The 12,688-nt window shown below is 47.0% G+C and overlaps 1 protein-coding gene across 1 annotated transcript; it reads left to right on the top strand.

The window, feature by feature from the left end:
• Positions 1–265: 265 nt before the first annotated feature.
• Positions 266–12,174, top strand: LOC127203536 (zinc finger protein 883-like). The gene is made up of 5 exons (XM_051162361.1): positions 266–368; positions 1,404–1,495; positions 6,403–6,529; positions 7,272–7,406; positions 10,678–12,174. Exons 1-5 carry the CDS (start codon positions 317–319, stop codon positions 12,006–12,008), a joined length of 1,737 nt encoding a protein of 578 aa, XP_051018318.1. The 5' UTR covers positions 266–316; the 3' UTR covers positions 12,009–12,174.
• Positions 12,175–12,688: the final 514 nt, after the last annotated feature.

Genomic DNA, 12,688 nt, shown 5'->3' with positions numbered 1-12,688 from the left:
CAAAAAGTCAATAAAAAGATGCTTTTAAAAAGAAGTTGGATCCTGCTTGAGCTCCAGATCCCACAGCCCATGGCTCTACCCTTGCCAAGTGTGGCAGATACGGGACACTCTACAGCGGTCATCCCATTGGCCTCCTACGAGAGAGGCTCTGCTGACACTGCTTTCCTATTAGGATCATGGAGCCTAAAGACACAACACCCCCTGCGTGAGGCCACCGAGCTGCAGAGCTAGAAATTTAAACCCGGGCCGTCTGGCTCCAATAAGCCTCATCTGGTAGTCCGGCCTATATTTCACACAATACTTCAATGCTCTCGCCATGAAGACAAAGAGGAAGGCAGAGGCAAAGACTAAAACCCCAGTTAATGAAGGTAAGAGATGCATGGTTTAGGAAAACATAGGTTTGTCCAGTGGGGAACTCCTAGGCCTGACTGATGGCAAGAGTTTAGACTTGAGATGCCCGTCCGCCCACCCCCCCCAAATATTGGCTTTCAGCGTCCTCTTCAGGTACTGTTTTGGTTATTCATCTATTGCTGTGAAAAACAAAACAAAACAAAACAAAAAAACAAAAACAACAACAACACCATGACCAAGAGAAGTTATAGCTTTAGATGAGTGGGTGTTTCATGGGTAAATTCTCCAGCGCTTCTCTGAACTGGCAGACCATGTTCAGAGTCAAATGTTGGGATCAAGAGGTACAAAGTTTCTTAAAATTGTTAATTACAGTTTCTTGGGTATCCATCCCCACCGTGTATATATGTTTGGTGGTGGTCAGAGGGCGACATTTTTGAGTTCAGTTCTGTCATTTCACTATGTGAGTCCCAAGGCTCAAGCTCAGGTACGCATGCTTAGCAGCAGATGCCTTTTTACCTGCTAAGCCTGGCACAATGCTATCTAATGTACAGAGATGTCACAACTAAAAGTACTATTACCAGCCAGGAGGTGGTGGCCCAGGCATTTGATCCCAGCACTCGGGAGGCAGAGGCAGGAGGATCGCTGTGAGTTTGAGGCCAGCCTGGTCTACAAAGTGAATCCAGGACAGCCAAGGCTAACACAGAGAAACCCTGTCTCAAAAGGAAAAAAAAAAAAAGTATTATTACTTCTTCTTCAGAGACCTGAACCGTCTCTCCAGTTTCTTGAGCTATCCAGAAAGGGCTACGTTAATACTCAATTACTTGTGTCTCCGTTACTATCTACCTATGCATACTTTCCCACTCAGGGGTTGGTTCATTTTTGCTAGAGTTGCTCGGAACAATCAAGTACCTGCCCTGGGAGTGTAGCGTAGTGCGCAGTACATGGTGGCATTTGTCGATTGCGCCCCTCACCGAGTGAGCGTTTACTATGAGTGGGTTTTCCTACTCATAAAAGTCAGAAGGACCTCATGGACTCCTTCCTCCTTCCGCTAGCCTCACCCTCCCCAAATCCTGATCAGACACCAAAACAGCTCTCCGAAAAGAAGCGAAGACTCCCGACCACTTCGCTGCCAACCTGGTACAAGGTAAGCTGTTAGTTTCTCCCTCTGACTAGAAATCAGCTCGGTCTGGAGAAGGAAGGACACGCCCAGCCTTCTGCTTGTGGGTACACGCATTCTACCTCCAAAGGACCACCCCATGGGGGGGCCATTTTTCTAAGAAACGCAGTTCCCCCTCTCCCCCTTTCCTAATTCCCATCTCAGGTAGGATGACACCAACCTCACAGGGTTCTTTCCCCCCTTCTCTTTCCTTGAGATTGATTTTATTTAGTTATGTGTATGTGTGCATATATGTGTATTTGAATGCCGTGCCTTGGAAGCCAGAAGACGGTGCCACTCCCCGCAGAGCTTGAGTCACAGGTGGTTGTGAGCTGCCAGGCACGAGTGTTGGGAACTGAGCTCTGGTCCTCTGCAAGAGCAGCGAGTACGCCTTATCGCTAAGTCATCTCCCCAGCCCTTGCTTTGTTTTCTTTATAGCAGCCATCACCCTCTGGCCACATGCTATATTTTTCTCTCCCTCATCACCCATCTGCTCTTCTCTATCTGCGTGGACAGGGACCTTGTCTCCTGTTGACTGGCTGACATATCCCCTGTGGCCAGAAATAGATGCGCTGAGTAGTAGAGACTGAACCGTCTTCCCGGGAGGTTGGGGGGGTGCGTTTTCAAAGGGGGATCGTAAAGCAGATTGCCCTATGTGGGTAACAAGTAGGATAGACAGATAGCAAGCAGCACAGCACACCCAAGAGGCAGAGCAGGGAAGGGGATGCCCCTCATCTTAGGTCCCCGGAGGGAGAAGGAAGTTTTCCATTGTGAGTCCCGCATCCAGGTAGCAGGGGAGGAGAAGTGAGTTCTGCAGAAGGAATCGGGGAGGGGGGCTGCCGGAATGTCATAGAGCCCTGGCAGCCCGAGCTCTGTGGCCTCCCTCCGGCGAATGAGAATGATGCTTGCCACCCTTCTGGAATTCGGGCGGGGGGGGCACCTGGAGACATTCTGGGAGCTTGCTTTGACGTTCACGGACAGGCTCTCCCTCTGTAGGGAAGAGAGAGGTCGCTGCAGGCAGACCTCACGCCCGCCCCGAGCAGCAGTCTGCTCCGGATTTTAACAAGCACTTTTCTATGCACGGGGCAGAGTGAGTGAGTGGACAGTGAGTGAGCGCGTGGACGAAAGAAGAGATTAGCGAATGGCTCTTCTGAGGTGCAGTCCACCTGGAGTCCCGCACCTCCTTCTTGTGCGGGCCTTGCCTTTTTTTTTTTTCCCCCTCTTCGAGGAACATCTTGTCTTCCGACCACTTTGGATAAAGCAGATATTCTCTGTAAATTCTTTTAAGTGAATGACTTTAGTTATGTTATCCACTCATTTAATTCAGTGTTATTTTCCTTGGCAATTTCACACATGTATACAGTGTATCGGGAGCCTATCCGTATGCCCACACCCACTGTCTTCTCTTGCCCATCTCCCATTCCCACGCCCCACCCCACCCCATCAGAACTCTCCTCCTTTCTATTTTTGTCTTTCTTTCTTTCTTTCTTTTTTTTTTTTTTTTTTTTTGGCCCATGAATGTAATCAGGATTGTTTGTATTAGCGTGGGTGTGGGGTTATTTACTGGCGCACGGGATATTTAGCAGTGGTCACACCACTGAAGAAAATGACATCCCCCCCCCCCATCCCCTGGCAAACATTAACCACGAATAGCTCCTAGGAGACAGATGGGGCCTCATGATCCCCTCTCCCCTCTATAATTATGGGATGTTGATGGGCCTACTCTTGCGCAGGTACCCACAGCTGCTGTGTGTTCATGAGTGCAACGGCCATGTCATGTGCAGAAGACAGCATTTCACAGCTCTCCTCTCCACTCTTCAGCTCTTAAATTCTTTCCACCTCCCTCTTGTACCGTGTCCCCCCCCCCTGGGCCTTGGATGGGGTGATATAGGGAGAGGTTGGTCCTAATCTCACCCCACTTCCAGGCTTGCTCAGGGCCATAGTGATTGATTCAAGGCCGGGCATGGGACTCAGTCCTGACCAGTGAGAACTGGTCCGGAGACGTGCGTTGACCTCGGGGTTGCTTAAACTGCTGGGACAGAATCCTGGAGGGGCACTGTGGCAAATGAGAGCTCCCGAGGAGAGATGGGGAGAGATGGGCAGCCATCGGCAAGTCTGAAGTACCTGGAGGCTCGCATGGGCTTCCGCTCAGCAACTGGAGGACTGGACCGTCTTTCTCACTAGCAGCAGCAACAACAACACGCGTGCACAATGCACATACAGAGACAAACACACATGTACACGCATACACATATACATACGTACGTATACCCGCCCACATATATATACACTCACATATATACACCCACATATATGTCCACGCACACATACACACCATACATACACACATACACACTACACACGTATACAGTCACAGATACATACCCACTATATGCATACATATACACAGACACCACACACACGGAGATTACACACGTATACACATACACAGTGCACACATACACACAAACGCTGTACATATACCCACCTACACACATATGCACATACACATGCACATACCCAAATACATATATATACACACACCGCACATGCATACATGAATATACACACTACACACTCACAGACACACAAACACATACATACACATATGCCGACTATACTCACACATATACATACACTTACACAGTGGACACGTACATAAACACATACGAGCACTCACTATACACATACACACACACAGCCACTGTGCATACATACACACACACTACACAGGTCTACATACCTACACATATGTACACCACCTTTACGTATCCACCGTATGTATACACCACGGAGACATACTACACAGACACACAAACGCACGTACACACCACACACACATACGCGTACACAGAAATAATAATGTAAAGCCTCACACGGTAGTTGTAAGAACTGCACAAAGGTCACCCAACGCCTGGAATTCACTGACATTTCTCTCCTCTTTCCCCGCCATCTGCATACTTACTTCCAAAGCCATCGAGCGCAGAGTGCACGCACTGGGGCGCCTCTCAACACTCCAGTGTGTGTTTCCTAAGGCTGTTTTCCATGCTGGAGACTGAACCTGCACTTGTCAGTCAATCTTCCTGTTTCACAGATGTGGAAACAGAGGCATGGGAAGTCGCTCACCCGCGGACCCCAGCCCCGCACCCCGCACCCCTCACCCCAGCTCTCTGGTGGTCAAAGGACTTCACGCCTTGATTCGGAACTGGGTCCCCCCTCTCCCAGAACTGTATGGTGCTCACTTAACACAGTGCTAAAAAAAAAAAAAAAAAAAAAAACCTTCTCTCTCTCCTGTGTTCTTTCCTCTTGAAGCTGTCTCCCTTCGGTGTTCACCCCCCTGAGTGACCTGCTCTGCTCTGCTCTGCTCTGCCTCCTCTGTCTCCTCCTCATCACCGGAGCTCCGACTGTCATCTACTCTTTCCAGCAATGTGGAGAGGTCTCCCGGGCGTGATGTTCTCCTGGTACCCATCACGCCACACTGGGATGCCACCCCTAGGCCGTGTCCAGGCCTCTTCTCCCTGCTCTGCACCATGTGCTCTCGAAGGACGTACATTTGGCCGTGGCCAATCGGGAGACGTTTGAGGAGAAATGGTGCTTCTGCCCTTATGTGTTAGTCTGTGTGTGAGCATTCAGGGGAAAGGGGGGCGGGGCGGGGCTGGCCCAATCAGGGGATGTTTGATCTTGTTTTTCCCTAGGAAAGCTGAGGAGGGGTCGCCCCAGTGCAGTCCACAATCTGAACCAAAGGAAGAGGGGTGTAGGAAAAGAAGGTCTCTTCTTTTGGTCCTTCTAAATACAAAAATGCAGGGCCAGCGATGGCTAAGTGTGTAACAGGGCTTTACAGCTCCCACTCCTTATCGAGGAGACGTCACTTTAGCCCCTGATTGTTGAATGTTTTAAAAGCTTTTGCTTATGTCACAGGTTTCCAATATCCCGTTTAGCCAAACCCGGCTTCAGAGCAGGAAGAGGATGCATGCTCACACACCCCTAGTTTCCTTTCTATCGCTGTGATAAAGGAAGGGGGAGGGTTTACTTGCCTTACAGTTCTGGATCACAGTTCCATTATTGTGGGGGAAGCCAAGGCAGGGGATTTGGAACATCCCACCCACAGCCAAGAGCAGAGGGCGGGGTGCACCCCTGCTGCCTGCTGACTTAGCTCTCAGCTAGACCTCTCCCCTCTTGTACTATGAAATGGTACGCCCACATTCAAGGTGTGTCTTCCCATCCTAACGGACTCCATTAAAAATCACCCTTCCCCACCACAGATCAACCTGATCCAGACGGTTCTGCATTGAGACTCTCTTCCTGGGTGATTCTAAAGCCTTGCCAAGTTAATAATTAAAACAAATAAGCACGCCGAGGCCAGCAGTTGAAACCAGTTGCTTCTCTTGCAGAGGACCTGGATTTCACTCTCTGCACATAATTAGCTGACATTGGCTTATGGCTCCAGTTCCAGGGGGATCTGACATCCTCTTCTGGCCTTTGTTAGCACTTTCACACGTGTGACATAAAACACACACACACATTAAAACGCACACACACACAACACAGACACACACACATATATACATTAAAGCACACACACACAACAGACACACGCAACACACAGACACACACAACACAGACACACGCACAGACACACATTAAAACACACACACACACACACACACACACACCACATACACACACACACACACACACACACACACACAAAACGGTATGGACCTAGTGCAAAGTGAGGAGGTACCAGGGCCATCTTCGAAGTCCGCCGCAGCAACGGTGTAGAATTCTGAACACAGCCCAGACTCCTCCCACCTCTTTGCATCTCCTCTCCTGGGCCAAGGGAAAGACGAGGAGGAGGCCTCGCATGAGCGGTAGTGGGGACTTTGGTGTTATAGGAACCAGTGATCTTCAAAGATGTAGCTGTGTACTTCAGCCAGAAAGAGTGGCAGCTACTGGAGCCCGCTCAGAAGGACCTGTACAAGGATGTAATGTTGGAGAACTACGGCAACCTGATCTCTGTGGGTAAGGATGGGTCTCCTCGCACTTTGTTCTGGCCCCAGGAGAGCCTGCGGCGGCGGGAGGCGGGGGGGGGGGGCGGTCTCAATTTTGAGACGCTGTGGTCCATACGGATGAGCTCTGGCCGTTAAGACTGAATTCAGAGGCTGCAAATTGGATGCCATTGGCATCGTCTTAAGATTGGTGCTTTTCGATCTCCCCGCCCACAACCCATCCCCGCCCCCACCCTCGACGGCGCGCACACAGTCAGAAGCTTAGTTTTAACCTCATAGGCGGGGTGGGGTGGGGCCATGGAATGTGTTGGGGACGGCCAGCCCCTTCTCTCCCGATTCCTCACCTTCACTGCGTGGTCTGGCTGAAGTCACAGGAGCCCAAGTTAAAGCAACCCTGATCAACGGGTTCAAGAACGGGCTCATTGGCTGATACGGCTGTGCACTCAGATTCTTGGACTAACATGGCGAGGGAGGTGGGGGCGAGTCGAGGCTAAGGAGTTCCAGCCGGCTGTTATTTGTAAAAAAAAAAAAACAAAAAAACAAAAACAAAAACAAAAAAAAACCAAAAACAAACAAACAAACAAACAAAAACCTCTTAGCACTCTCCTTTCTACGCAAATGTTGGTCTTGAAAAGGGATTCCTGGGAGCTATGCAAAAGGTTTTGCTGTTGTTGTTGTTGTTGTTATTATTATTATTATTATTATTATTATTGTTATTGTTATTGTTATTTTAATTTTCTTCTCCCGTGGAACAGAATATTATATTTTCAAGCCAAAGTTGATCACCAGGTTGGAGGAAGGAGTTGACCTTTTTGCCAAAGAAAACGATGTTCCTGGAGACCTTCTCCGGCAAGGTGAGGCAGGAGTCAGCCGAAGTGAGGCCTCTGCAGGTGAGTCGGAGGGACATTGCTAACACCACCGCCCGCCGTCAGTTACCCTTACCGTCCTCCATCATGTGGGGGAGGGGGCAGGGTGGCTGAAGAACTTGGTTTATTTGAAGCAAACTCTGCCTATCTGCCAGGCCCAGAGATGTTTACACTCTCCGGTTTTAGTACCACACTCTCTCCTCCTGGGTCCTCTGGGGTTGCAGGCGACATTGACAGACTGACTCTAGGACTTTTATACTGGATCTCTGCTCCTCAAATGATGATTCCACACTGTTTTTTCAGAACATTTTACTTTTTATTTTTGAGTGTGTGTGTGTGTGTGTGTGTGTGTGTGTGTGTGTGTGTGTGTGTTGTACACGTGGAAGCCAGAACAAGATATGAGGTATCTTCCTCCATCTCTCTCTATTTTATTTTCTTAAGACAGGTTCTCTCACTGAGCCGGAAACTAATCTTTTTGGTTAAGCTGCTCAGCTAGTGAATTCTCAAAATCCATCTGGCCCTGACCCCTATTGATGTGGCTATGCCTGGATTTTTAATAGGTGCTCGGGATTTGAACTCAGTTCCTCATGCTTGTAGATCAAGTGCTCTTACTCACTGAGCCATCTCCCCAGCCCCTTTCTTCTTTGTGTCTACAGTTCAGTGCCTTCATTGTTTAAAAAGATGTTAATAGCATTGCTTTTGAACAGGTTGGTTCCTATCTGACCTTAATCTTTTTAAAAATATCATTGCTAATTCACAACCCTCTGTTGACTTAGAAAAATAACAGTGCTTTTCTGAATCACATAACCATTACCCACCATGTTCTGAACCTCAAGAATTCATACAGTTGGTTTTTATTAGCATAATATATGCAACTAAAATGAGGATGAGACAAATCTTGCTATGTAGCCTAGCCCGGACTTGTTTCTGGAATCTTCCTGCCTCGGCTTCTAAGTTCTGGGATTAGAGACACACTACGGCATATTCAGATAATATGTGCATTTAAGACGAATTCCAAGTTGTAATAAGTGGTGTTCATTGATTATAACAGTCTTGGGATGGTGAGATGACTTGGTGGGTATAGGTGATTGCTTCCAAGACTGATGACCTGAATGCAATCCCTGGGACCAACTTCGTGAAAGGAAAGAGCTATCAACAAGTTGTCCTTTGACTTCCACAGGTGTGTAGAGGAATACGCATGCCCATATATCCGCACTCAAATAATGAATGTAAATTTTTAAAAATATCCCAGTGCTCAGGAAGCAGAGGCAGACAGATGATCTCAGTGAGCTGGAGGCCAGCCTGGTCTACATAATGAGTTCCAGGAGAGCCAGGGCTCCCTAGTGAGCTCCTGTCTCGAAACTAAACAAAACAAAACAAAACAAGCCACCAATTCTCTTTCTTAGTCTAGCTTCTATTCCCCTTATTACAGTCTTTTCATTTGTTTTAAAATTTGCATATAAACTAACAGGCTTCGTTATGACACTTTCTGACATAATTCTTCTTGTAAATTGTCCTACCCCACTCAGTTTCCCCAAGGTCCTTCCAGTAGCCCCCCTTCTGCATGTACAGTCAAATGTTTCCTATCACCTCTCTTCTCCCTCCCCTCACCTGCAGTCTTTCTCCCCTCTTTTTCTAGTTTCATGACCTATACTCACCTGCTCTTAAACATATGTACACATATACATGAAAATTCAAATATAGGATCTCCATACTAGAGAAAAAAATGCGATTTTTGTCTTCCCAAGTTTGCCTTATTTTTTCTAACATAATAGTTTCCCATCTTTTTTTTTTTTTTAACATTCATTATCTAATCTGCCTTATATTTCTTGTTTAAGAAAAAAAAATGTGACTTACAGTGATTCTAACACCTGACCACTAAAATAACTGAAATCTGAGTTAGGAATATTATGGGGCCTTGTTGGCTGCTAGGAAAAAAAAAAAATAAAGAAGGTCCAGGTGACTTATAAAGAACATAAACTTACCTTAGTAGTTTTGAAGTCCGGAAGGCCAGGTTTGGGGGACAGGCATGATTGAGCCCTAGAGAAAGCCTTCTTCTGGGGTGTAGGCTTGAGGTCCTTTTTTATGTTTCTACACAGTGTAAGTGGATCTAAAAGATCTAGAAAAGTCTTATCCAACAGTGGTCGCAATCATGAAGGGTTCATGCACATGGCATAAATGACCCCCCAGGGTCCCCACTTTCAAGTGCCATCATGTTAGGTATTAAGCAGGGGTGACACCGGCATCAAGTTAATAACAGAGATAAGACATCAAGGATGCCCACAGACTGATGGCGGAAGTACTGAATTATACAACTATATTACAAGTAACCCAGAAACTATCATCCCAGATACGGACATGATAGGAATGTACGCTTTATTTAGAGTGCCTCAAACTGAGGTCTAGCCAATTAGTGAGAAAATAGTGAAATGTGTATTTGGAATATTTATATAAAGAAATATTATAAGTAATGCAAATGAGAGAGAACCGTGATACAAAACAGCCCGGGTGAATCTCGCACAAATAACATTCAGCGCAAAAGGCCAGGTACTAAAGGGTGCATATTGTATCTGCATTTGAGGTGTCTAAGAGCAGACAAAACTAATTTACACTTTTAGAAACCACTGGGGCACGGAGATGGCTCAGCAGGTAAGGGCACTTGCCACCAAGCCTGACAACCTGCCTTGGTTGGATGTTAGAACCCATGTGGTGAAAGGAGAGAGAACCAATGACCTCAAGGTAGTCTTTAAATTCACTGTGCAGACTGTAGCGCACTCTGTACCTCCCTCATTACATAAGTTCCAAGAGCGTGAAGACAACGACTAGAAAGAAAATGAGAGAGGGCTGAGGTAGACATGATTGCTTACCTGCTTTTGATCTTAATTTGGGACCGTAGGCATGACTATGTTCAATTTGTGAACACCAAACTAACATTTTATATTTTATACATTTTGTACATATGTTAACTATTAGTAAACATTTTTTCTCACTAGAATAAAACCATGCGTGAAACAGACACTTCAGTTCTAAATCTCCTTCATGGAGCTAGAAAAGCGGCTCAGTGGTTAAGAGTGTTTGCTGTTTTTGCAAGAACCAGGAATCATTTCCCAAGGCCCACATCAATCAGCTCAACCTCCTGTAATTCTGGGTCCAGGACATCTGATGCCCTCTTGTGGCCAGCACAAGCACCTGCACTCACATGCATATACTCACATGCAGTCACACACATATATACACATTGGGGTTTGTTTGTTTGTTTGTTGTTTTTTAATTTAAACCTTTAAATCTCCTTCAGGGAAGAAGACGGGGAATAACTCAAAGACAGAAATCCGGAAGCCAGACAATTCTAAGACCACATCACAGGAGAAGCCAAAGAAATCAGATAAAGGGGGTGGTTCTCAGAGTTTGAGGGCAGAAAAGACCTCAAAAAGTGATGCCAGACCGTCTCAGAATAAGGAGAAAGGCAGATCAAGCTCGACTACAGAAGCAGGCAAAACAACCACTCCTGGCAACAAGAAGCACGAATCCGCGACCCCGGGAACATCTTCAAGTAAAACATCATCAACTCCAACACCCCGGAGCACCCCTCCAGAGAAGTCGACTTTGGGAAAAGCTTCTCAAGGAAAAACACAGACCGCCAGCAGCTCCGCAAATCCAAAGCGTAAGCCTGCGCGACAAGGTAAGAACCACTTTAAATGCAAGGAGTGCGGGAAGACCTTCAACCAGACCCTCCACCTCGTGGAGCACGAGAGAATTCACACGGGAGAGAAGCCCCACAAGTGTGACACGTGCGGCAAATCGTTCAGGCACCTGTCGTACTTCCTTACGCACTACCGGATTCACACAGGGGTGAGGCCCTACAAGTGTAAGGAGTGTGGCAAAGCCTTCAACAGCAGCTCCACTCTCAACAACCACTGCCGGATCCACTCCGGGGAGAAACCCTTCAAGTGTGACGAGTGCGGGAAAACCTTCAAGCAGAGCACGAAGCTGACTCGTCACCAGCGGATTCACACCGGGGAGAAACCCTACAAGTGCGGAGAGTGCAACAAGTGCTTTGGCCGCAGCTCATCCCTGAGGGAGCACAAGAGGATCCACACCGGGGAGAAGCCGTACCGCTGTCAGGTGTGTGGGAAATCCTTCCGGGTCAACTCACACCTCTCGGAACATCAGCGGCTCCATTTGAAAGTGAAGCCTTACAAGTGTGATAAGTGTGGGAGGCACTTCCGGAACAGCACTTACCTGTCGGAACACAAGCAGACCCATGTGCCCGGGGTCCGGGTGGACTGCTTAGAGTGCGGGAAGGTCTTCGCTTGCAAAGTAGCCCTTCTCAAGCACCAGAAGAGACACGAGGCGAACTCCAGGTATCGGTGCAAGGGATGTGGGAAGACTTTCAGGTGTAAGTCAAGCATCCAGAGGCACGAGCGGCTGCACGCTGGGGAGAAGCCTTTCGTGTGCACTAAGTGTGACAAAGGTTTCACTGACAAAACTACATTGAATAATCACTTGAAAATCCACTCCGGAGATAGGCCGGATCCATGTGCCCAGTGTGGGAGAACCTTTAAAAAGCTGGCTACTCTGCAGCTTCATCAGAAAAAGCATGCTGAAAAGAAACCGGAAGATGAATAGAAGACCGTTAGCCAGAATTCACATATGGGTCCTTTGGAACAAAGTCAAGATGAGAGACACTTTATAAGTGAACAGTTCTCTCATTGCTTAGTAGTTGTTTTCTAGAAGACTGATTTTTTTTAACCCTTCCCCCACTCGGAGCATTTGTGCAATATAAAGAGACATTTGTTGTTACTTTCCCAACAGACACCTATCAACTGCATCTATGTCAGAGGCAAAGGATGATGCCAAACATCCTACAATGCACTAAACTAAACAGACTCTCTTGCCTTCTGATAACGGAGAACGGTCTGGCCTCTCTCAAATAAAAGCCATATGGGCATTTGAATTTGAGAAAGAATTGAGGTAGAGTTTTCTCTGCCAGACACTACAGAAACCACTAACTAGGTATGGCTGTTTAAATGTCAAGGAATCAAGATGAAACCTTTAAATACAATCTTTCAGTTTCACCACCAACATCATCAACATTTCAAGTCCTTGGTGGGCATCATCGACAGCTAAATTTCCTACATCATGAAAGAGTCTATTCAGAACTGATCTTAGCAATCAATAATTCATTCAAGGGATGACCTTAAGAAAATAGGACACAGCTTTATGACATTGAATTTGTGCCTTTTTTTTTTTTTAAATAGCAGAATGTAGCATTTTGTAAGTTTTGTGAATGTGTTGGAGCCTGTGAT

Source organism: Acomys russatus, chromosome 19 (genome assembly GCF_903995435.1).
Source record: "Acomys russatus chromosome 19, mAcoRus1.1, whole genome shotgun sequence".
In the NCBI taxonomy this organism is placed as follows: Eukaryota; Metazoa; Chordata; class Mammalia; order Rodentia; family Muridae; genus Acomys; species Acomys russatus.
This window is presented reverse-complemented; position numbering and strand designations above follow the sequence as displayed.

Excerpts from the sequence above, each read along its gene's own strand:
- LOC127203536 (XM_051162361.1), top strand. The coding sequence starts at position 317 with ATGAAGACAAAGAGGAAGGCAGAGGCAAAGACTAAAACCCCAGTTAAT. Across the intron at positions 6,530-7,271 it reads CGGCAACCTGATCTCTGTGG|AATATTATATTTTCAAGCCA; the intron begins GTAAGGATGGGT and ends CCCGTGGAACAG. Across the intron at positions 7,407-10,677 it reads CCGAAGTGAGGCCTCTGCAG|GGAAGAAGACGGGGAATAAC; the intron begins GTGAGTCGGAGG and ends AATCTCCTTCAG.